This window comes from Talpa europaea (assembly GCF_964194135.1).
Source record: "Talpa europaea genome assembly, chromosome: 14".
NCBI lineage: Eukaryota > Metazoa > Chordata > Mammalia > Eulipotyphla > Talpidae > Talpa > Talpa europaea.
This window is the reverse complement of record NC_140082.1, coordinates 72,458,457-72,484,906: the sequence shown is the minus strand read 5'-3', so window position 1 is coordinate 72,484,906 and position 26,450 is coordinate 72,458,457. Positions and strand designations below refer to the sequence as shown.

The 26,450-nt window shown below is 42.3% G+C and overlaps 1 protein-coding gene across 1 annotated transcript in view; it reads left to right on the top strand.

The window, feature by feature from the left end:
• GALNT2 (polypeptide N-acetylgalactosaminyltransferase 2) overlaps positions 1–26,450 on the top strand; it is a gene marked incomplete at its 3' end in the record, with an annotated part of 177,929 nt that overhangs the window by 114,689 nt on the left and 36,790 nt on the right. The window contains exon 3 of the mRNA XM_084253809.1: positions 799–952. Coding sequence (XP_084109935.1) covers positions 799–952 — 154 coding nt within the window. The remainder of the gene's footprint in view (positions 1–798; positions 953–26,450) is intronic.

Below are 26,450 nucleotides of genomic sequence, written 5' to 3'. Positions count from 1 at the left end.
CTGAAGCTCAGTTTCCTCATCTCTGAACTCGAGAAAGGAACACACATTTAGATGGCGTGCAAGGGAGATCTGTGCAGAGAGGTTGTAGGTGCACATGCTAGGGCCACAACCATGCTGTTGATACAAGCCAGCCACCCAGCACGGGTCATGCTGCTGAAGAACATCTTTGTGCCAGTAGCCATGGTCAGTTCTGCCTTCTCCTCTCTGACCACTCTCCCTCCACACTCTTTTTCCTACTGGGTTTTGAACAGAGAAGCTCGCTCCTACCCCAGGGTCTTTGCATTGCAGTTCCCAGTGCTCTTCCTGGAGAGCGCCTGGCGCACCCCCTCCCTTTATCCAAGTGTCTGGTCAGTCACCCTATTAAAAAGGCCCTCTCAGACCACCCCATATAAAAGTCTCCAGTGAGGTCCACCCCCTAATGCCTGTGTTTGTATATTCACAACACTTAGGACCATTTGGGGTTTTATAAGCTTCATCAGGGCAGGCTTAGTGTTACTTTTCCCTCCCTCCCCGCCTTTCTTTTGAGTTTGCTGTATGTGTGGAACCAGCACATAGTAGGTCTTTCACTCCTTTTCTCACCTATTTAATTCTAGGAAACTTATTTCAAAGAATGAACATCTTGCCCAAGGCCATATATTTAGCAAGTGGTAAGCAATGATTTAAACAAACCTAGGTGGACACCAAGTATCTGCATGGATCCATCTTTCCTTTCACCTTTTTCCCTCTGTTTGAACACTGATGCCAAGCACCGTGGTCTTCTTTTCCTTTGTCCCACACTCTCTGTGTTGCTCCTTTCAGGGAAAGTCCGATGGCGGGACTTCAATCAAGAAGCTTACATTGGCGGGACAATGGTCCGCTCTGGACAGGACCCCTACGCCCGCAACAAGTTCAACCAAGTTGAAAGTGACAAGCTGCGGATGGACCGAGCCATTCCTGACACCAGACACGACCAGTAAGTACTCAGCTGAGTGTCTGCCTGGCCTCTCTCCTGCTTTATTTCAACCCAGTAGATATCCTTTACTGTGACACTAAAAATTCTCTATCACTCTGGAAAGTGAATGTGTGTTGTATCTTTATGGGGTCATGAAACTGGGAGAACTTCTGAGACTTGTGGCCATGGAACTTCCCCCATAGGACGTCAAGCACCATGTGGGATTTGGTTCTATCTCTGTAGTGCCCCATGGCAGTATCCAGAGGGTGGGGGGCTTCAGAGCATGGGAGTGGGCTGACCTCATGCCCACTGATGACTTGTTATTTTTAAAGCCTATTCACAAAACACAGATTTCCATTGTTTATAGCCAGTTGGGAGGAAGGAAACCTAGATTCTAGCTTTTTGAATAGCTTAAGTTAGAAATGTTGTGATGATCAGAAAGGGGAAAAAGCAACCCAGCAGGGAAGGTGTTAAGTCGAGCAGAGACATGGAGACAGGAGGGACAGGTGACATCTCACCTCCATGTGCTAAGGGGAAAGGTCTGGGAGCTGAGGGTGCAGGGCACCCCGGGTTATTAGGCCCAATGCTGGAGACCTCCAGACATGATTGTATCGTGTATTTTGTCACCGTTTGAGAAAGTGACACCCACCCACACCACCACTCTACACCTTTAAACCTTGTTGGTAAGAATAATTGATTGGGACTCTGTTCATGTTGAACTTCTTAGAGGGTTAGTGTTATGTCAGATTTTTTTTTTTAAATCAGCCACATTTGGATGGCAGCTGTTTCCCTGAGTGCTTTGCCGGCCTTCCTGCTCACAAGTTACTTTCAGAGTTATTCTAGCCAGTGTGGAACAGTGTGGGTCACATGGCCACAACTCAGACACTGAGCTTGGGCCCAGGGATTCCAGTCCAAATGGTCTGGTCTCATTCCAGCTAGAGGGTGGAGAGGGGGGTGATGGGTGCACCTGAGCTGGTTGTGCAGCCCCTGGAGCTTAAAAAGGCTCCCCCAAATCTGCATTCACTTGGGGAAGGGTTGGGAAAGGTCTCAAGGAGAGGGGAGCCCTGAGCTGGAGAGGCCTTGGCAGGCAGCCCTGGGCTCCCAGAGGACCAGCCAGCGTCTGACTTCTCCTCATGCGTGTTGCTGGGAGAGAGGCGGCCAAGCTGGTTACACGTGAACACATGTTAAGGTTTTGCTTTGTTTTATACATTACTGCCATATTTCAAAAGAGAATTTTTCTCTCCTCTCCTGTTCTCAGGGAACTTTACTGACACTGTCAGTACCAGTGAAATGCCAGGTATTCCACTCCCTTTTCTTTTTTTAAAGATTTATTTATTTATTTATACAAGCACTGGGTACAGTCAGAAGCGTGGGAGGGTGAGAGAATTCACCACAGCCAGAGCGGGGAGCAGAACAGGCAGACTGATGAAATACACTGCTGAGGGGAGCAGCGGGCATGGCAGGAGAGGTCTGTCGGGCCATGTGGGACCCTCACTGGCGGCCGGGAATCGAACCAGCACCATAGAGGCTGCGGGCAGCTTCGCAGCCCAGCGTTAACCGCTGTGCCACCGGGGAGGCCCATCCACTCCCTTTTCTTAGCCACTTTTTTTAGGTTCTGGTCACTTCTATTTACTCATAGCAGCCACTATGAGTGTAGATTTATGGTTCTTTGGGACCAGGGAAGTAACTGTGTGTGTGTGATTTTTAATATGTGGAATATGATTGATATATAAACATATATACCATATGTAATATTAAGAATCTCATTTTTCTAAATCCAGACCAAATTGTCTTTGTTTCATATTTCCCACAACCCATTAATTTTTTTAAAGGCAGCTGTAAAGGTAGGACTGGACACAGTGCAGGTTTTCTGATCCCATGCAGACCGGGTAAAGGAGGAGTCAGAGTCCTCAGTAGTTTTGCAGGTTTTTTATTTGGGGTTCACCAGGCATATGGCAGGCTGGGGGGCTGGGAGGCTGGCAGGCCTCCCAGCCCCCAGCAAGTCTTTACTCTATCTGGGCTCTCCGGTGTTCGTTCTGCTGCTTCTCGGCTTCTGCTTCGGCTTCTGCTGCTGCTGGCGTCCCCGTGACGCCGCCCTTAAAAGCACAGTCTTAGCTCAGCTGAATCCCATCTACCTATGCCCACACCCTACTGCAGGTGCCCGCCATCAGGCATGCATTCAGGACAAGGATCCATCATCTATCCTGATGGCGGAAAGGCAGAAAAGCCTGACATTTTCTTTACCCTACAGCAGCTTTTGGCAGTCTTTACTCTGTGCTGCTGGTTAAAGTCAGCGTGGTTATCTGTTAATACCATATCTGAAATAGGGGTTGTTAACCTGGGGTCCGAGGACCCCCAGGGAGCCATGCCTGGTTTCTGGGACTTTGTGAAAGTCTGAAGCTTGTGCATGATCACAGGTTTGCACCTGCCTCCACATCTGGTGAGAGGGTCCCAGGTGGGTACAGCCCCACCACCTTCTGTCCTCAGGCTCACTAGAGCCCTTTGCACACAGCCTCTGCTTAATGTTCCTTGGGGACCCACTTACACAATCCTCACAACTCACATCAGGTTGTCCTCATTGCAGAGGGAGCTGAAGCTCCCAGAATGTTAATGCCTGTGATCAGGAGCAGCTGACTTCAGGCCTGAAAGGTTCAATATGGCTTTTAAGAGGGATTTCACCCACACACAGGAGAGTGGTTAAAATTCTAGCAGAATCTAGCTCAAAAATCTTACACGATGATTTGAGTCAGCTGCTTAGAATTATATCTCCATGAAGTGGTATAAGTTTCATTTCACTGTTTGCTTTAAAAGCTACTTTTCCTGCTATGGCTTTTCCTCTACATAATTTTTCTTAGTGCTGAAAGAAAAATGGTATTCTCTCTGATGGCTTATCTGTGTGTGGGCTGGTTTCTGCCTTCGTAGTAACTCCCTTAAATGTACCCCAAACTATGTATCTTTATCTTTTTCATTTTTGAAATATGAGCTTGTCCAAACAGATGTTTGAATATTCATCCCATGTTGGGATGCATTTTAGGTGGGTTTAATTTTAGTTCCAACCACTGTGTCGTGTTCAATTTGCATGTGCTAAGGAGCAGCTGTGATGCCTTTCACTTTTGTTGGATTTGGGCTAAATTAAAGTCTCCCAAAAGTCAATTGGATGCTTGGAACTGAACCAATGTACTGTCCTCAAAATATAAGCTCTAGAATAACCATTCTTGTTAAATGTCAGGTTATGAAGTCAGGTTACCTCTTTGAACTCTCCCTCCCTATATCTAATAGAGAACTATTAAAGCATTTGACCTTCCTATATAAATATCATATATTTTTTTGCCTCTCCCTTTCTGTAGACCTATGGAAATGCTTCCCAATAGAATTCAGTCCTGTGATTAATCTGAAAGCAGTGCAGGTGGAAGTTAATTAAGAATAAGGTTTTAGAGTCATATGGACCTTGGTTGAAATCCCAGACTCTGCAATTCTTAATCCCATGGCCTTTATCACTTAAAAGATATTATTTCATCTGGTTACTATAAGAATTAAACAAAATGCCCACGATACTGGTTTTTTCCTCCCCTGAGACTTTGTTCAAATGCCATCTCAGTGAGGCCTCCCTTTCCTAGGGGTATCACACCTCCCCTCGGGGACACCTTTCTTAAGGGGACAACTTCTGCTCCCCACCCCAGCATTTCCATTTACCACTCCTTATCAGAATAGTGAGTTGTTTTTCCTTATCAGACACCTTATCAGTTGTCTTTACTTACCAGAATAGTGAGTTGTTACATCCAGTGTTGTTATTTGGACAATTCATGGCACTAAGCTCAATAAATATTTCCTGTGTGAGTGAATTGCCTAGCATCATGCCTGGCCATGTAGTGTGTGCTCAGTAGATGCATTAATAAGAGTCATAACAAAACAAAGGAGAATGAAAGGGAGATTTTAAGCAGTAAAGACCCAATGAGCCCCAAGATGAACCCCAAGGAATTATACTGTGTGTATGTTCTTCCAGAAATGGAGAACAGTGAAGTTGCAGTCTTCCTCTCATTTTCTATCCCCTGGGGAAAAGGAATCAAGGGCTTGGAGCTCTGCAAAAAGCCAAACAAACAGAAGACCCGACTTGTTTGGGCTATTGTAGGGTAAGGTAAAAGGTATCAGGCTTTTCTGCCCTCCTACCATCAGGATAGATGATGGATCCTTGCGGTCCTGAATGCATGCCTGATGGTGGGCACCTGGAACAGGGTGTGGGCATAGGTAGATGGGATTCACCTGGGCTAAGACTGGGCTTTTAAGGGCGGCGTCACGGGGACGCCAGCAGTAGCAGCAGAAGTCGAAGTTGAAGCAGCAGCAGTAGCCGAAAGAGAAGCCGAGAGGAAGCCGGAGAGCCCAGATAGAGTGAAGACTTGCTGGGGGCTGGGAGGACTGCCAGCCTCCCGGCCCCCCAGCACCCCTGCCTGCCACGTACCTGCTGAACCCCAATAAAAACCTGCAAAACCACTGAGGACTCTGACTCCTCCTTTACCCGGTCTGCTGGATCAGAAAACCTGCACTGTGTCCTGTTCCTGCTCCCTACAGCTATGTTTTATTTACCTATTTAAGGTAATATAAAAAAATTTGTGCCTATATATATATATATACACACACACACACACATACATGAAAGCAAGAGGCTGAGAAAAGCCTACTGTGAGTGAAAGATTAGAAAGCCTGTTCATCTCATTTAATGTTATTTGAAATTTCAAATAAATTATCAAGACTAAAAAGCAAGTTAAACCATAGGAATCTTAAAGGTACATTTTCAGACTACTTGTTTCTTACCTCTCTCCCCATTTGGGAGGCTGTTGTTATTGTCCTGGCCAAAAATAATGGGAAGCAGACCTGGAGGTGGGGAGCAGGGTCAGCTCTGATACACTGCAGGCCCCTGAACAATCACGGGTGTGAGCTGTGCGCATCCACTTATACACGCTTGGTTTATTTTATAAACGGACAGATAAATTTTCAGTCTGGATAAATACAATATTGTGAATGTATTTTCTTTTGTGACTTTCTTAATCACAATTTCTCTTCTCTAACTTTATTGTAAGAACACAGTATGTAATACATAGAACATATAAAATATGTTAAGTGAAAATGTGTTAACTGACTGTTGATGTTACTGGTGAGGTTTCTGGTCAATAGCAGGCTTTTGGGAGGTAGGTTTGGAGGAGTCAAAAGTTATACATGGATTTCTGACTGTGTAGGGACTGGTGCCCCTTGATTCCTGTGTTGCTCAAGGGTCAACTATAGTCTGAAGGTGGAGCCAACCCATGTGTGGATGAATGGAGAGGAGAATCTTTGGAACGTGACCCCAAGGCTTGTGACTGGATCAGGGAGAGCAGATGTAAGGGAGGCAGAAGAAACTGTGAGCAGAACCAGCTAGGGACACACCAGGAGTGAAGTTTGGATGCATTAAGTTCAAGATGCACTAAGCACTTAATATAGATGGACCTTTTCAGTCGGTTACTGCATGTGTGTAAGATGTTCAGGAGAACAGTGTCAGTGGAAACGCCAATTCGAGATTGTTCAGTACACAGGTGGTATTTAAAACCACGAGACTGGACGTCATCCCAGGGGCAGTGAACACAGACAGAAAAAGAAAGACACAGACCGAACTCTGGATGACTCCAGCACCGAGGCCTATAGCTGCACACATACTGCGAGGCTCACGCTGGGATACAGGCTGGCAGAGCTGAGCGCTCCCGCTGTACGCGGAGCAGAGGCCCAGAGGAGAAGCCTCTTGCAGCCTTCTTTTAGGGTGTGGGTGTGTTAAGCCTGTCTACGCTCCAACTCAGGCATTGGGTGGCAGGAGTCAGGGGAAAGGGAGTGTTTGTTGCTTGGTTTTTGTTTTATCTTTGCCTGGAAATGCATCTGACAGGAAAGTGAGCTGTAGAAATGGGTTGGAACCCAAGAATTTATAGAATATCATTCTGTCTGCTGAGGAAAGGTTGACTTTAAAATTGCTTATAGGAGTAAAATCAAGTAAGTCTTTAAAGGGGGAAAACAGTATCTGTTTTCCTCTTTCCCTGCCAGCCCAAACACCATTCCTTTTCATTTGTTTCTTAAAAATGAGAATGGCTTTGGAAAGGAACAGATTTCTTAAACTGTGAAATTATTAGAAACTTTCTCCCTGTGTCACCAGCCTTTCCTTTCATCACTAAAATAAAAATGAAGAATTTTGAGATACTTTTTGTTTCTGACACTACAGTATCACCCCTGAGAACAGGACTGCCCCCCACAGCAGCTCCCCAAGGGACACTCCTCTCAGAAGTTTGTCCAAGTTACACACTTGATGGATTATCTGGCAGACTTTAAATCTAGCACGTACTATTTTTATTGAATTTCTATATTATAACTGCAAGGTTTTATTTAGCAGGATCACCAGAAAGTACTCTGTTTTGACCAGTTGGTTTTTTGTTTTTTTTTTTTTTAATATCTGACTTGAATGCAGCCCAAACAGAGATCAGGATAATCTTGAGGGGCCATTCTTTCTTTCTTTTTTTCTTTAATTTTTAAGGAAATTTTGACAAGAGGGCAGGCATATAAGTAATAGCCTGTGCTGTTTACCCTCCCTGGAATGTCAGCATTGGTGTCAGTTGTTTTAATAGTGGCCAATTAGGATGAAGGGTTGTGGGGAAAGACGCAATGCAAACTTCTCATTGTTCCTCAGCAAGAATAAACATCCTTGAAACCAAGAAAGGATTTTCACATAAACTCAGCAGCTTGGAGGGAAACTTTGGTGAAGGCAATTATTTTAGGAGCTAGGGTTTTATTTGCAGGGGAGCTGCCAAGCTCTGAAGGGAGTCTCTGTTCCTTGTTAGTGGGTGCATAAAAAGGAGAGTCTCACTTGAGGAGGGGGGGCAGCACTTTGTTTTCACTTTGTACTTTTCTCATAAAAGTGGTATCTCTAAACACATGCAGCCAGCCTCCCCTTGTAGAAGCTGCTCCATAGAAGCGGCCACAGCATCTGCTACCTCCACACACAACCCCAACTCCACCTTCGCGTGTCCCGTGTGCAGGGTGCTGGGGCGGGTGGCGGGAGAGGGAGGCAGGTGTCATAATCGCATGTGGGACAGGCACTTCTCTAACCAGGGCAGGTTTGCTTGCTCTGGTGGAGGGCACCAAATTGGCATTTGTGGTCTATGTGACAGAGGGGTCTGGCAGTGGCAGAACATGAGCTTTAAAAGCCTCTTTGATAATAGCAATAACAAAACATTTATTGAACCTTTTATTGGTGTCATGGCCTGTGCTCAGCCTTTGATGTGCATAAATGTTACTTAATAGCACTCCTGTGAAGTGGGTCATGAGATTATTCTTCGATGACATCATGCCAGTGCCCATGAGCCCCTGAATTCAGAGCCTGGTCCAGAAAGCACAGATGCTGGAAGGTGATTTTTCCCCCTTCTTGCAGTCTACCATGTTGAGGGTTTGGTAGGTAGTTGGGGTATCCCTTGGCCTCTTCAGGGATAGAACCCTGAACCCAGGGGATTCATGGGGTATTACACTTATTAAACCAAGAATTTAAGTTTTTTGTGTGGGAGGTATTGGGAAGCTGAGCCATGGGCTTTGGGAGACTTGCCTGAAGTCCGCAAGGTGGTTAATGCAGGAATTCGCACACTCAACCACTTGAGTCTGGTGAGAGTTCTGTCTTCTAGGTCCGCTGCATGGGGATCCGCTCTTTAGAACTTATACTCCTTTTCAGTGTATGCTTTGGCATGAGGCCCGAATGTGCCTAAAAAGCAAAACAACTTGAATATTGGTATTTTGCAGCCAAACTCCTGGGAGAAATTGCATTGCCAGCCAGCCATGTGCTGCCAGAGTTCTGAGAAATGAGAAGAAGCTTGGTGTTTGTTCCTTCTTTCCTGTATCAGGTTCTCTGAGGAAATGTGGTGGAAAGGGCTCTGTATTTCTGTTCCCTGGGAAGGTTGCTCATGCATTTGGGGAAGCAAGCCTAGTGCCCACCTCTTGGTCAGTGGGGCCTCCCTGCCTACGCTGTGAGAGGTGTTGGCAGGTTCAGGGGACGCATGTGTGCAACATGGGCAGTCGCAGATGGCGGCCACCAGGCTTTCTGCTTTGACAGCTCCCCACCCCAACTCACTCCAGGGACCAGCTTGTACCTCAGTGTGCAGGATTCAGACCAAAGCCACACCGTGATCATCATTTTGTTCTTTACTTATTTTTAGTGTTTTAATAAAACCAACTCCAGTTTGCAGCAACAGATCACTTTTATTTTTTTCTTTACATTTTTACCTTCATCATTTCAGGCCTTATCTGCATCTGTATTAAAGTGTGCTGGTGGGAGAGAATGTCAGGCTTCCACAGATTATGTCTGTGTTTGCATCTCTAAATGTTGTAGGTCTCTTCTTAAATAGTTGATTGCAAACATATTTTCAAAGCCTAGTATCAGTAAGTGCCTATGCACATGTGTGACTCAGTTCCCCCAGCTATAACTCTGGGTTATAGTTTTGGGCAGAGATGGGATGGCTCTAAATGAATAATATAATTTTGTTTCTTTATTCTTTGGTGATGTCTCTCCGCCAGCCTCTTGGGAATACAGTGATGAATATGAACATTTTTTTTTAACCTGAAGGAAGCTTACATGAGGGAGACAGGCAGACAGCTAAACAGACAATTATGTAGTCTAGGTATGGTAACTAACCAACTCTAGGTTGTGTTCCACTAACCCCCATCCTGTATATTTTAGCCCTGCTTGTCATTTTTCCACGATCTTCTTGAGAATTGGCCCTTTCATCATTATGAAGTGCCTTCTTTATTACAAGTAAGGTTCTTTGTCTTGTTTCATAGCAGTGCCACTACACCATTTTCTTTGGCTTGGTGTTTTTGCATTGTATACGTTTTTCATGGTTTTACTTTAAGCCTTTTGTTTCCTTATATTTGAAGTGTATCTCTTGCAAGTAGCAGATGGTTGAATTTTGGATTTTTACTCCAACAATCCTGTCTTTTAATAGGAGTATTTAGTCATTTTACATTTAATGCAAGTGCTGGTATATTTGGGTGTAGCACTAGCATCTAACAGTCTGTGTTCTGCTTGTCCCACCTGTTTTGATTCCTTTACCTTTCCTTTCATGCTTCTTTTTGATTAGTAGTCCCTGCTCTGTTAGCTTGTTGCATTCCTGACTTATTAGAGTCTAATGAAAATGAATGATTTTACTGTTTCCTAGACACTGCACAGACTTCGTAATACTTCACCCTCACTTTCTCTTCTCTCCCCTTTTATGCTCTTGTCATACAATTTAATTCTCAATGTGTAAACTCCACAGGACATCTTTTATAATTTTATGCAGTAGTCATTCTTCAGATTTATCCACTGTACGGTCAGGAAGACCACTGAGCAGGTTTTCTGTGATCCAGCAGACCGGGTAAAGGAGTCAGAGTCCTCAGTGGTTTTACAGGTTTTTATTTATATTACCAGGTACGTGGCAGGCAGGGGTGCTGGGGGGCTGGTAGGCTGGCAGGCCTCCCAGCCCCCAGCAGGTCTTCACTCTGGGCTCTCCAGCGTTCTCTCGTCTTCTGCTTCTCTTGCTCTCTCTCGGCTTCTCTGCTTCTTGGCTTCTGCTGGCGTCCCCATGATGCCACCCTTAAAAGCCCAGTCTCAGCTCAGGTGAATCCCATCTACCTATGCCCACACCCTATTCCAGGTGCCCGCCATTAGGCATGCATTCAGGACCGCAAGGATCCATCATCTATCCTGATGGCGGGAGGGCAGAAAAGCCTGACATTTTTCCTTACCTTACATCCACATATTTGTGTTTCCGTTTATCCTCACTTCTTGTATTTTCATTCTTCTGTCTGGGACTGCTTCCTCCAAGTGTCAGTTAGCTGGTGATGAATTTATTTGTCTTAAAAAAATCTTTATTTCACTTTCATTTTTGAAGATTATTTTCACTGAATATAGAAATTCAGTTATTTTTGGCATTTTTACATCATTATTCAGTTGTCTTCTGGTGTCTTTTGCTTCTAGTAAAATATCACCTATTTATTAGCCTTATTGTTACTTGTTTTGGGCATTTTGACTTTTCCCTTCAGCTGCCTTAAAGATGTTTGTTTTTGGTTTTCAGCAATTTTACTATAATGTGCCTAAATGCTTTCTTTGTTTTGAACCTGTTTGGATTTATAAGAATTTCCTGAATCTGTAGCTTCGTGTTTTTTTGGTCAATTTTGCTTGTGTCCCATTTTTCTATCCCCTCGTCTTCTGGGGTCCTAATTACATCTTAGTTAAATATTTCCAAATGTCCTCTGTCCCCCTTATGCTTTTTTCCATATTGTTCATTGTTTTTTATTCCCTGTGTTTCAGTGTGGATATATTATATCTGTTGGTCTTCTTTCTAGTTCACTAATCCTTTCCTCTGCTCTATTGTGCTGTTGAGTTCTTATAGTTATTGCATTTTACTGTATGTGAACAAATACAGAGATATTTAAAGATACCATCTGAGGTTTTCATCCTCCAAAGAAGGTATGGTTTTGCTCTCCGACAAGCAGTTAAAGAGGGCAGATCACATTCATCAAGTCTGAAATTGAACTGGTATAAACTGGGCTTCCTTTTGTGCAATAACTGGTGAGTGTCCAATTCTCTTAGGAATTCTGCTGGAAGTCTGGGGTGTTTTTTAGAGCCTCTCTTCCTTACCAAGCAAGCCCTGAATTCCAGTCCTGGCCTCCTCAACCCCTTGACATCTGCAAAAGCTTACCTGGGTTTCCTATTTCAAAGCCATCACTTCTGCTGGACTTGTTCAGTCATTTGACATATTCAGATCCTGGGCTTCAACCTGTATTAGGAGAAGAGGATCAGAAAATGCTGGTCTCACTCTCAAGGGCCTCTCTTCTTCCTGGGCACCTGTCTATCCCAAATGAGAGTGAATAGAAGCAGCAGTGGACTTGCTTTTGGGAGGTGCAGCTTTTATTAATGATTCTACCTTTACCAGACTGAGTTCACGGTAATCTTTCGAAATCCTGGCATTCTTATCTGTAAAACAATAATGCCTGTCCTGCCCATCAAACAACATGGTTTTTGTACTCAGATATTTATGAAAGTAGCTTACAGAAACTATAAGCTACACAACTATAGGATATGTTTGTATTATTGTTATTGTATGTGATTAGCAGCTGAATATAGGAGGACTGCAGCTTCAATAAAGAGTGAGCCATTATCTCTTAAGCTTTACTCTATTTGTGTGATGCTTAAGGGCAGATGTTCGGCTTCTTAAGTGTGAAGAAGATATATTCCCGTATATCCGTTACACTGAGGGGTGAGTGGGTTTTCTCGCTGCTGTATACCTTTGGAGCGTTTTGTTATTGGCCAAAAACAGTTGAGGAAATAGCTTTGAAATAGTGACCCCACCTATTTCAGAAAGAAATTAGAGCAAGAAAAATGTGGTCAGCAGTGTGTTGCTTGGTAAATGAGATCAGTCTTTGGGCCTGAATAAACCATCCTATTTCAGCCATCCACTGGAAACGCATTTGCTTCACTGTTACCATGGAGCCAGAAAACATAATTTTTTTTCCTTTTTTAATGGAAGGGTTTTGTATATTTTAGGAACCAGTCAAAACAGTATAGAGTATTTCAACTTTCTCGAGTCATTTAGGCTGTATATTTCACCTTTTCAGAAACAGTATGGTCTCAGAAACTGACTTTTCTGATGAGTTTGAAGGAAGCAGCATTGTCAGTTTATGGTTCCTACATTCTTACTCCAAATCTGCTGCCTGCTCACTGGGGTAATTGACCAGTTCATGTGCTCCCGGGAGCGTTAAAGATAATGGTAAAACCTGGGAGAACAAAGGCTCCATTTCAGTCTGTTAAATTGAAAGTACCAACTAAAAATAATACCTGTGTTAACTACATTGAATCAACCATGAGTTCCTCCATCTGGTAATGATGAGGGAAAAGAAAATTCACATCTCTTTGGAAATTCAGTTCTATTATAGGAAGAAAATGCACCTGTAGGACTATTACACGTGGATTTCAAGTTTTGTATTCAGTGTTGATTTTTTTTTATTCCTGTATTATGTATTCATTCAGGAAGCATTTGAGTGCTTACTATGTGACAAGTATTTTTCTGATCACTCACTGGCAAAAGAACAGTGAACAAAACTGATTTAAAAAATATGACTTCATAGAGCTTTACATTGAGAGGATGAGGTAGAAGACAGTAAAATAAATGGCTAAATTATATGTGCAGGACAATGTTAACATTCAGTAGAGAAAAATAAAATAAAGGTGTGGGTCAGTGGGTGTGGGGATGAAGGTCCAGGGTCCAATATTAAATATGTGGTTAGACACAGCAAAAAAAAAAAAAAAAAAAAGATTAAAATGAAGATAGTTTACAAGATGGGAGAAGATATTTGCATATCTCATCTGATGAGGGGTTAGTGTTCAAAATATATAAAGAACTCATAACTCACCATGTATAGCAAAAAAAAAAAAAAGAAAAATAATTCAATTTAAAAATGGGCAAAGAACCCGAATAAAGTTTTCTAAAGAAGAATACAAATGGCCAGTAGGATTTTAAAAGGTCCTCAGTATCACTAATCATCTGGGAAATGCAAATTAAAACTATAGTGAGCTATCAACCCATTAGATAGCCCCCCTATTAGCATGACTTTAGACAAAAAGATGTGCTAATAATTATTGACAAAGATGTGGAGAAGAGGAAACTTTTTGTTTATGCATACAAAAGCTGGGGTACAGAGATGCAGGGTGGGGGGGGCGATGAGAGGATTCACCAGATACAGAGTGGGGAACATAACAGGCAGACTGACTGAAATACATTGCTGAGGGGAGCAGCAGGTGAGACAGTAGAGGTCTGCTTTACCATGTGATTTGTTCCCTGGCCAGCCAGGGATTGAACTCATGCTGCAGAGGCTGCTGATTGCTTCACAGTATGGTGCTTAACCCCTTGTGCCACCAGGGAGGCCCAGAAGAGGAACTCTTGTATACTTGTTGGTGGTAATGTAAATTGGTAATAGTCACTCTGGAAAACAGTATAGAGACCCTCAAAAAATTAAAATATGTCACACACATACACACACACACATTATTTAGCAACCCAAAAGGAGGAAATCCTGCCCTTTTTGCAATGACATGGGTGAACATTATGCAAAGTGAAATGAGTCACACATTGAAAGACAAAATATGATCTCACATATATGTGCAAACTAACAGCAAAACAAGCCCCCTCCATTAAAAAAAAAAAAGCCTAATAGAAGATACCAATTTTGCAGTTAACAGATGTGGGGGGTGGATAGGAGCAAGAATTAGGATGAAGATGGTCCAATGGTACAGACTTCCAGTTATAAGAGAGCTAAGTCCTGGGATGTAATGAACAGCACGGAGACTACAGTTCACACCACTGTATGTACAGCTTTCTTATCATAAGGGAAAAACTGTTTTTCTTTACCTTTTTTGGGTATCTATACAAGATGATGGATGTTGACTTATAGTAATGATTTCACAATATACGTGAGTCAAATCATCATGCTGCACTCCTTAAACTTACACTCTGTATCAGTGATGTCTCAAACAGAAAGAGGAGAATAAACAGGTGGCTAGGGAAGGTCTCTTTTACAGGCAAAGTCCTGAAAGGGGGACCATTTGGATAATAGGAAAGGGAGTCCCATTAGGACTGAAGGAAAGTCCCCAAAGGGGGTGTGCCAGGCATGTCCAGGGACAGCAGGGAAATCTGAGGGGCTGGGCAAGAGCCTGGGCTGGGAGAGTGGGAGGAATCAGGCCTTGAGGCTCTGGGCAGTCTTGAGGCTTTATTGTGAAGATTCTGGGTGTTCCTCTGAGAGTTGGGGGGCCACTGCAGGTGTCAGCAGAGTAACAGCACCATGTGAATGTGGTTCATAGAGGATCCATCTTCTCAAGGTTGTTATGTTAAGAGCAGGCTTATTGGGGATAGGGTTGGTGGTGGGTGGGGTTTGTTGAACTTAGCTTAGGCAAACAGTAGCTAAAATCTCTGACTTCTGTCCCTGTTTCATCTAATGTTAATGATCCACACAAAAGGCCTGTTCCATCTTGCATAGGACAGCCTTGTGTCAGGCTGTCCCCAAAGACTCCTGATTTCCTAAGCTATTTCTTTTTCTTTTGTTTCCATACCTGTAAAAGGAATGATAATATGTTTGCTGGTTCAAAAAAAAAAAAGGAAATCATGAAAAAGTTACAAGGAGCTTAGTCTTAAAACTAAACATCTCACTGGGGGTGGGGGAGGGGCGCATTACCATTCTGATGAATGTCCTTGCTGATCTTTCTCTATTCTCTGATAGTTAGAGGCATGTAATTTTACATAAACAGTATGCTACTGTATTTGCTGTTAGGAAGTCTGTTTTTCACTCAAATACATAGGAAACATTTTAAATATAGCTTTCATTTTTGATGGCTTTATGTATTCTATTTTATGTTTATTCAGCTAGTTCTCTGGTGATCAAAGCAGAGATGATTTCTTTTTTATGCTAACAGTGTTGGGTAAGTATTTTTGAATAACCTCTTTGCCCACTCATCTGAAAGAAAATACTGTTTTTAAATGTTAGTATATTATTCATTTCTGATAATCTGCCAGCATTTATTCAATTTATCACTTGATCTTGGCTACTATTTTATTTTGAATTTTGAATTAAGATGCATAATAGAAATTCCCTGTGGCTCCCTCCCTCCCGCCTTCCCCTCTTTTTCCTTCTTCCTTCCCTCATCTGGTTTGGGCTCATGCTTGTGCTCACTTGTGAAATGAATTTAGAACAAATGTCTCAAAAAAGATACTTAAGAACCATCTATTTACAAATTGTTTTTTGAAATTGTTTTTGAGATTCAAAATCATCTAAACCAAAGCTGTTTTTGTGTTTCAATTAAAGTACTTCTCTGATGACTTTTTAAAATCTAATACAGATATTGACATATGGCAAGTTTTTCCTTGTTTTACTTGAATTCATTTCGATAATTTATGTCTTTCCAGAAGCTCATAAATATCACTTGATTTTCAAATTTATTGGTAGACAGTTGTAGGTATATGCATGTAAACATCTCTTTGTGTTCAGAAATGCCAGTGACTTCTCTCTGACCCACCCACTCTTCTTGCTCCTTCCAACTCTTTCATCCATTTTTCCTTCCCTCCCTCAGAGCCAAGAGCTGGACTACACATGAATTCTAATGTTTATCTGTTTTCTGTATTCATATCAGCCTGTGTTTTAATGTTTTCCCATCTTTCTTGACCCCATCAGAGCCGAATGCTTGCTTAAATCTATTCAATTTGTTTGGGAATGTAGCTTTGGCTGGGTCTCACATGCTATGAAATGTGGTATAAAATTTTTGTTATTTTTAAGCCTGCTTTTAAATGACCAAAATACTGTTATTTCTCACTAATCTGGAATTCTAGTTAGATTTCTTTAATACCTTGCTTATTTAGGAGAGTGTTTCAAACTTGTAAGAAATTGACTTTTTTCTTTTTATCCGTTGAAATGTAAGTCATTGTTGTGGTTTTTTCTTTCACTTTATTGCAGTGGGGCTAGACATTACAATTCAATGATTTTATTCAGAATATTTGGAGAGTATTATTTGGGCGTGCTATTGGTGACAGTAATTTTCACCTGTAATTGAGTGTTTGTCCCTGGCATTATGCTAAGTGCTTTCCATGCATCATTCATATAATTCCCAAACCACCACAAGTAGGTATTCTTTTTATTTTCACTATGGTTGATTACTTGCATTTAAAGTATTTTGATCTGTATCATTGCTACTCTGCAGAGGCATTTTGAGGCTCCTACTACAATTTTATAAGTTTCTGTTTATTTCTAAGAGTTAATTGCTTGATATATTTGAATACTGTGATGGGGGTAGAAATGATGTATTCATTATGAATTATACTTACTTATTAACATAAAATTACCCCTCTGGCTTTGCATCTCAAGTTTTTCTCTTTTGTTAGACATTTTAGTTTGTATGTTAATCTCCTTTATTTTGCTTATTCTTGTTATATTTTGTCTAACAGGTGGTTTTTGTTGTCATTTTGATGTAGATTTTATAAGCAATCTAATATTATACTGTTATTGTTAGACCAACCTGATAATCTGAAGTTTAATAGGACTCTTAACCATTTTCTTTTCTGGTCTGTTACCCTTTTTTTTTTTTTTTTTTTTAATGTCGTTCAATTTTTTTTCATACTTCCTTAAATATTTTCTTTCTTCTCCTACACGGAGAATGTTTTGTTTTGTTTTATTTTTACTTTTTTGGTCTTTTGTTTGTTAGTTGCTTTTTTCTCCAGTGATTAAGAAAGTTTCTTTCTTACCTTTAATTCAACTAGCTGCAACTATGTATGTTTAAAAAATTCAACAGAAACATTGATAATTAGAGAAGCATTAGTTTAATGCCAAGAATAAAACAGCATATATTTTTGATGAAAAATTAATATGCTTTTATTTTCTCCCACCCACTTTATGATATTGTTTATTTGTCTGGAATTAAACACAGGTTGTAGTTAAAATTGTATTTTAGTAGTTATATAATAAAATATTTTATATAATTAAGTTCCTTTAACAATGTTTTCATTTGCTTGACCATACTCACACAAGTTTATTAAACTGTACTGCTGAAGTAGTTTTTTTTTTTTTTTAAAGATTTATTTATTTATTTATACAAGCACTGGGTAGAGTCAGAAGCACTGGAGGGTGAGAGAATTCACCAGAGCCAGAGCCGTGAGCAGAGCAGGCAAAAGGACCGAAGTACACTGCTGAGAGGAGCAGCGGGTGGCAGGAGAGGTCTGCGCGCCATGTGGGACCCTCCTCTGGTGGCTGGGGAGCAGCTGGGGGTTGAACCAGCGCTGCAGAGGCTGTGGGAAGCTTCGCAACCCAGCGCTCAACCGCTGCACCACCAGGGAGGCCCTGCTGAAGTAGTTTTAATGCATCCTACCATTTTAGGCCATAAGTTGAGTTCTTGTTTTGTTTTGTTGTTTTGTTTTGTTTTGTTTTTTATGAGTAGATCTTCAGGTATTTTTTCAGACTGCTGAAATAATTGAAGTAAATTAAAAAAAAAACAAAAAACAATTGAAATACTTTCTGGGCTTGCTTACCTGAGAGTTACTGTCCATCTCTTTCATAAGTGAGTGAAAATTCACAGTACATTCTGTGACATCTTTTTTGCCCTTTTAAACTGTGAAGATTTTGTTTCATTGTCTTCTGGTGAGTATTGTCACTGAGAAGCCTGAGGCCCTCCAGATTTTATTCATTATATTACATCAGTTAGGATACTTTCAGCAAAAAGATATTTAGATAATTATTTAACATGGCATCTGGAGGTGGCCATCTAAGCTTGCTTCATCTGAACTAGAGCTCTGTCTGAGTCCCTTCCTGATTGTCTTCAGCATTTTGGTTTTTTAACATCATCCATTTTTTCCTTATATAGTGGCAGGAAGGCTGCCATAGCTCCATGCATCATGGCCATATGGGACAGGAAGCAGAGCGGCCAGAAACAACCTTTTCTTTAGTGACTCTGTTTCTATCAGCAAGCACAATCTTATGGAAGCCCCCCATACCGCTCTCTCTGCTGCCCCAGTAGACTTTTCTGCTAGAATCCATGGGCCAGAACTTAGGGATATTTGTGACCGTGACAGAAACTGGGGAAATGAATTTGTCTTAGGCCAATCAGGACTTACATTTGGGGCTCAGCAGTTCACCCAAAATAAAATCTGTTGAAAGGGAGCAAGAAGGGGATGATTTTTGTGTTACCAAGAGGAGTATGCCCTTCTCCAGAGATATGTAGTAAGCGTTTCATGGAACTGTAGAGTCAGAAAGATTGAACATAAATGTCATAATTATTGGTGTCCAGAAAGCATCTATCAAGTAATCTTACCATTGTTTACCATAACATACTATTCTGTCCTCAGCTGGAATTGGGGGTGTTAAGGAAACCTGGCTTTGGTTGGAGAGGACATGAACAGTCATGATAGGACAACTTTGGGCATCTGGTCACTATGGAACACTGACAGGCCAGTACCCAGAGGCAGGTAAAATAATGACCTTTCTACTTCAAGGCCACAGTGTTATCCAGTGAAAAGGTGATCTATTTGCTATTCATCCTAAAAGGAAAAGGATCCAGTGCAGCCTTTGATATCTAATAACTGTCCCGTTACATGAAAAGTCAATCTTTGAGTCACAGACAGAAACATAGAGGAATCAACTGATCCTTGAAGAGGGTGGTAACCTGCCATGGACAGGTCAGCCGATGAAGTTCTCTGCCATTAATGAAGACTCAGAGTCTAAATGAATTTGCAGTGGGGGGAGGCTGGGGAGAGCCATCGAGAGCAGCTCTGCCTGTCACTTGCTCAGCCCAAGGTTTTATTACAGATATGAACAAAGGAACAAGATAATAGCATGCAATTGTGTTTTTGCTTATACAGATAAATAAGTTACTGCTGAAAACAAGTTTTCCTGGTTAGTAGGGAACCTGTGCACAAGCCAGCATACCCTCAGAGAACAGGAGTCAATTATGGGAAGAAGTTCTGTTTGCAGAACTTCTAACATCCTGGAACTCTGTATGCAGAGTAAACAGGTATTCTCCAAAAACTCCAGCTCCCTTTAGGGCAGCAGGCTCCCAACATATCCTACTTTTGTTTTTAAAGCAAAGTATTATTAGTTTTGGCAAAACCTATATGAATCATTTGGTATGGTGTTTTAAGTATGCAACAACTCCTGTAGGAATGCAATAAAAGGGGTCTCTTGCCAGGGATCCTGGAGTTCACCTGGAACTCAGGTGGCTACCAGCTGTTTTATTATTAAGAATGTGATATTTGGACTAGATTCCCAATTTGTCTGGTTAATGCATTTTTACAGATAACAGTCACTACAAGTCACGTGATACATGGAATAGGATGTATTGCAACTAACATGAACATTTTATGACAACAAAACGTGGATTAAGTACACAGGCAGAGCCAAAAAGCTTTTTTTAGAAGGTAATGTTCATAAGAGTGCAATTTTTTTTTTCAAAGTATGATATAAGCCATCCCCCACATGTAGCAGACCCAGCTTTTACATGGAGTTTTGCATAGGCCTATGTTTCAGCTTTATGGTTCCCCAAGTTCTCCTGGTTTCAGATTTTCTCAGTCCCCCCAAGAAGAGCAATACACTGAGCAGCCATGAGGGTAGAGGGCGTCAAGTCTCTCTGGCTACTTACAGCTGGAAAGGGGCAGAATGGGGCAGGGCAGTGTGTTGGAGCGGGTCTGTCCAGGGGCCCGGTGCATAGTCAGTGGGCTGAAGATCACTATAAGCTGAAGGTTTGTAGCTTTTAAGCTGCGAGAGACAAAAACTAACCAAGAGGTTTAGAATGCACAGACCAAAGAGAAGGCAGGCAGGACCATGGCAAGAGGCCAAGCAAGTTGTGAGTGAATTTTGGAGAGTCCTCAAAGGCAAAAAGAAACCATGAATCTGGATATAAGGGAATACAAAAAAACCCCACGTTTTTTAGATGCAGGATTGAAAAGAACTTTTTATGTCCTGGCACCCGGGACGGCAACGTAACTTGATTTTAATGGGAGTGCCGGAAACTGTTCTCCCCACCTGTGACCTGTCAGACCAGACCGATGGGTCAGTTTTTACAATTACAGGCAAAATAAGGGTGCATAGGGAGCTGCCGGCTGTCCTGGTGGGCGAACATAAAGTGAAGCACCCACCTTGGCCAAGATATCTTGGCCCAGAAGCGGGGTTGGGTATTCAGGGATCAAAAAACAAAAGGAGTCCCAGAGGCACCCCAAAGGGAAGTAAATTATCTAGTAATAGTTTTTTTGGCTACCCCTTTAACTGTCACCCCATTAGATGTTAATGGTAAGGAACAAGATTGGAGGACAGAGTATGTGGCCCCAGTATCCAGCAGAAAGTCTACTGAATGGCCCTCTACCTCAAGGCGGACCCTAGATTCTGATGATGAAATTGAAAGGGCAGGAGCGATCAGAGCCTCTGGGTCCCCACAGAGTTCAGAGCAGACTGGCCCCAGTTTCTGCAACTGAGAACAGTCCCTTCTCCTGTGATTATCCTGACATCCGGGGCACTCTCTTTGGAAATACCCTGTGGGGTCACACTGACAGCACCTTGCTCCTCTTGTGAATCCATCCCTGAAGTTCTAAGAGCGGCCACCAGGGCCTTCGCCTTGATACGGGGCCTTTTGGGCTTTTTCCTTTGTCTCCTCCTGATTCCTGTTGTAAAAGACGGGTGGCAACAGTCAGGAGGTTTTTCAACGATTGTTGAGGGCCTACAACCAGTTTTTGTAATTTTCTCCTGATATCAGGGGCTGCCTGTAGCATAAATTTAGCTTTTAGTAAACTCTGGCCCCCATAGGACTCTGGGTCTACATTTGTATATTTACGCAGTTCCTCCTAGTTGATCCAAGAATACCATGGGACTCTTGTCCTTTTTTTTTTTTTTCTGTTTTAAATTATTATTATTAAAGTTTTTGCCTGAGTCTACTAAGGGGACTGCCTGGGCTCCTGCAATATACGCAAGAAAGACCAATCTGGTTTTCTGGGTTGAGGCAAGCTCTGTCAGGCTCTACGTGCTGCTAAAGTGACCTGTTGATATGCCTAGTGGTCAACTTGCCCCCTTTCCTTTTTTTTTCAATTACCAAAGAAGTCATCAATACAGAAGCCATTTTTGGGTCATCTGCAAAAATTGTATTTTGTTCTTTCATCACTTTGACTAAGGAAGTTAAACCAACAACTAATTCCTTTTGAAAAAGATTATTGTGGGACCATTTATTTTTAGGGCTTTTACTTTCAGAGCAATTTTCCCTTTCATTTAGTGGTACTGAAAGTATGGAAGGCTGAGAAATATCAAGTACCTCATTTATGTTTAATTTCCTTTTTCAAAGTTTCCTAGAAGGGTCCCAGACCCGTTCGTACCAAAGCTTATGTTGAAAAAACTATAGTAGGGATTTTCATACCTTGTTTAGAATGCCTTTTGAAAGTTTCACCAATTCCTTCCCAAGTTTCTACATCCAAAACACCTTCATCCGGGAACCACGGAGAGGTCTGAAGGACCCAATCTAACAGCTCATTAAAGCTGTCGGCGGAGACAGTGGCTCCAATCTCTTCTGATTTAGGCATTTTAAAAGGGTTATATAATGATGATGAGTCAAATTCTGCCGCATTTGTTACCCAAAGTTAGATAATCCCCCCTTAGTCAGTAGCAACCCATGACTATCAAGGTTAGCTAGAGAACACACTTACCACACGCATCTTCCTTGAGGTTCCAGAGTTCTTGACCCTGTTCAGACGCCACTGCCGCGGACAGGACAGCCCATGAAGTTCTCTGACATTAACGAAGACTCAGAGTCTACAAATGAATTTGTGGTGGGGGGAGTTTAGGGAGAACCATCAAGAGCAGCTCTGCCTCTCACTTTCCCAGCCCAAGCTTTTATTACAGATATGAACAAAGGAACAAGAAAACAGCACACAATTATGTTTTTGCTTATATAGGTTAATAAGATACTGCTGAAAACAAGTTTTCCTGGTTAGTAGATAGCCTGTGCACAAGCCAGCACGTCCTCAGAGAACAGGAGTCAATTGTAGGAAGAAGTTTTGTTTGCAGAACTTCTAACATCCTGGACCGTATGCAGAGTAAACAGGTATTCTCCAAAAACTCCAACTCCCTTTAGAGCAGCAGGCTCCCAGCAGTAACCCACCATCCTTGATAGAACATAAGCTTTCTTCTAACAGGTGTGAAAAGTCAGAACTGCTGTCAAGGGTAAGAAAAAAAAACAGTTGGGTACTCTCAAGCATTGACCTCATTGAGACAGTAGGGAGCAGATAAAATAAAAACACATCTCTTCATAGGGCAGTGAAAATAAAAACTAGATCCTCAACAACTTGGAAACCAGAACTCACATATATGGGAGGAAGACGGTTATACCCAGAGGCAGAGTTAGTGTCACAAAGCTGGACTGTGGGTGCCTCATGTCCCAGGGAGAGAGAGGGGAAAATGGAAGACCGGGTACATATTCCCTCATAAGCAGTGGGTGCTTCCATCCACAGGGGGTGGCTTTTACCCCTGGCATCTGGAGGAATAACAATGTAAAGTCTATGAGGTTTCCCCTCCCTGCACTAACGCCACCCCTGGGACAGCCTGGGGTGAGGCTGAAGTGCATCTGCAGGCATTAGGAAGCTCAGATGGCTTCATCCCAGCGGTTATTTTCTCAACTTTCAATTGCTCTTGACTCTTGAAAAGTTTTCAGTTAAAATTTAGTGTCTGTAAAACTGGAGGCAATAAAGGGCAGATGATGCACTTTGAATGAAAGAATAGGTTTATCCCATCAAACAGTGCTTCTGACGGCGGCCAGTGGAAAACCTGATCTCTTCTCTCCTGGGGTGCAGAACGTGCTTGTATTCTGGGCAGCAATTCCGAGGCCAGTGCCGAAGCCTGCACTGTTGGGTGAGCAAAGAGCGTGTCTGCCAACTCTGGGGGCATCTGTGTGCTTTTTTGCCTGTGGAACCCTTGACTTTTCAAGGGGATTAGAGGACTTCAAAGCAAGTGTGGTAAATAAGATAGGCTCCACTTTTTTGTGCCACCGGAAGGATAAATATTTTGATTTAGAACATGCTCCTGTTTCATATGCAGTGCAGGGTGCAGGAGCCTGCAGGATGCGAGAAAGCTGTTTTAGGCTAATAATTTCGAAGTGAGACAAACCTATGGTGATTAATGGGGCTTATTCAAATCTCCTGCCAACTAGATTTTTAAGAAGCTTAATTTCAGATGGGTCCTGCAGAGGTTTTTAAATATCTTAGGATTCGGTTTTCTTCCATTTTGAAAGACCTCTATAGAATAAGCCCTTGCTATTAGGACTGATCAGAAATTAGTTGATTAGGTGGAATATTATGTCATTATCACTGTTTGAAGGATTATTAAAAGTATGCTTTAATTAAATGAACACTATGCAACAGTGATTTACTGTCTTCATTCATCTTTTTTCTTTCTATTTCCAACTTCCATTCTATCCCATGGCCTGCCCTGTATCCCCTACCCACCTCCCCTCTAGCCCCCAGTAACAGTCACCATGGAAATGGTCACAAGAAGCTGTGTCTCTTGTTTAGGGGGGACCAGAGCAGAAGTACCCTGGGATCGAGAGGTATAGCCCCTCCCCAATTTGGGAGTGGGTTAGGACAGCCCATGTCAAGCTCTCCCCTTCCCCGACACACCTTGTTGTGAACTAAGACTCCTGTTATGGGCTCCATCCTATTTAAAGTGCCCTGGCTGTGTTGGGGTCTTGCCCCCAAAACCTCAACTTGACTTTCTAGTGCCAGGCTCCACAGCTCTGGTGGAGTCTGAAGAGCACAGTGTGGGCTGGGTCTTTCATGTATGATCATCGCTGGGGTTCAGAATGAGGGAGCAAAAGGAACCCAGAATCTACGAGGGAGGCAGAATTCCTTGTATAATAACAAAGCTCCCCAGACGAGCGTGGTTACAGCCACCAAAAAGGACCATTGTCACAAAGAACGTGCCTTAGTTTTCTGAAAGTGTTTCCCTTTTTTAATTAAAGATTTATTTATTTATGCATACAAGAACTGGGGTGCAGGCCAGAGGTGTGGGGGGTGAGAGGACTCCCCAGAGACAGAGTAGGGAGCAGAACAGGTGGACTGACTGAAATACATTGCTGAGGGGAACAGCGGGCGAGTCAGGAGAGGTCTGCTGCACCATGTGGGTCCCTCCCTGGCCAGGGATCGAACTCGTGCTATAGAGGCCCTGGATAGCTTCATAGTGCTGCGTCTCAACCCTTTATGCCACCAGGGAGACCCAGATGATGCTCACTTTCTATCCACACTCTATGTGACAAGACAGCTGTCCTGCCCCAAATGGACAGTGTGGCCCCCATATGCCCACCCAGCCTGTGGTTGGTGCCAGCCTGGTGGGTGCACTGGCTGCACAGCTTCTATAGGAAATTCCAGCTCCCCCAGGGGTACCTATGCTAGACTGCCAGGACAATCATACCATAGGCCTGCCCTTTCATTCACTGAAGTGGAAACCCTGTAAGCCATCTCTGGATTGAGGGCAAGGGCACAGAATGCACAGTTAGGCTTCATGGCATCACTGCTGTTCAAAACCTTGGTTCCATTGTGTCTTGTATTAATTCCCAGCCCACACATCTCCATGTACATGAAAGAGTCAAAGGGATTGGGAGGTAAGGAATCTATTTTAATGGATTCCATTGGTTTTCGAAACTTCCAGGCTCTAAGCTTGACCTGTACACAAATTCTCTTGGTTTGTCTCACCTAACCTGTGGGCGCATGTGGAGAATGGAACAGTTTCAAGTGCTGGGCTGGCTGGAGAGACTGAGGTCAGAGTGGCCCAGGGATCCCCTTGCTGCTCCCTCTTGCAGGCACTCACTCTGGGTGTGCCGAGTGGCACAGGAAAATGTAAATGGAATGGATAGTTTTCTATGGAAATTGCCAGTATCACTCAGGAAACACTATGAATACAAACTGGAAAAAGCTTTTTAGCAATAGTTTCCCTTCCCCAAATTTACAAGGTTCAAGTGAGTTTACATAAAACAGTCTATTTTAGAGATTAAGAAGAAGGAAAGCTACCCTATTTGCTTCCTAAGTAGTATCTTGCTATGAAACTGAAAAACAAAGTATAAGAACAGAAAAATGTATACCGATCTTAGTTATGGTTAAGAATTTAAAAAGTATAAACCAAATACTAGTAAATCTAATACAGCTCTATTTTTTAAAGAGCCATAGCTAAGTAGAGCTTATTTTAGGAATACAGGAATGATCAAACAACAGAAAATACATTAATACAGTATACCTTTTTATACCGTTGCAATGGATTAAAGGGAAAAAGCTCTATGATCACCTTAATGGATGCAATGGGAACAATATCAGTAAATTCTAGTGCTTATAAAGGAATTTCTTTAACCTAGTTAAAGGTGTCTACAAAACATCAGTAGCAAACATTATACTTAATCATGAAAATCTAATTGTGTTCACTGGAAGATAGAATCAATGCAAGAATTTTCCCTGCCTTTTTTTTGCATGTTGTGTTGTATATTCAGCGCCTTATTAAGACAAGAACCATTAAGATGTATAAGAAATGGGGAAAAAAAGGAAAAATGTAGATGACTTATTTGGTGGAAAATCCAAGTGAACCTGCACACTATCAGAGCTAATTGCAGAGGTCAGTGAGGCCTGCTGAATACAGGGGCCACACGCACAGCCCAGTACCAGCAATGGCCATTAGAAATTTAATGAAAAAGAAACCCCTTCACTATAGCAAGCTGAACTGTTAGGTTCTTGGGAATAAATGCAACAGAAGATGTACATGTCTTCTATGGAAAAACAATTTTTAATTACAAAACATAATTGAAGGACATAAGAACTCTACATTATAAAGGTAATACTTCTGTTCAAATTAATTTAGAAATTCAGTGCACTGTCATCATATTACCTTTTTTTATAGAACTTGAACTGATCATTGAATTCATGCAAAGCAAATGGCCACAAATAGCCAA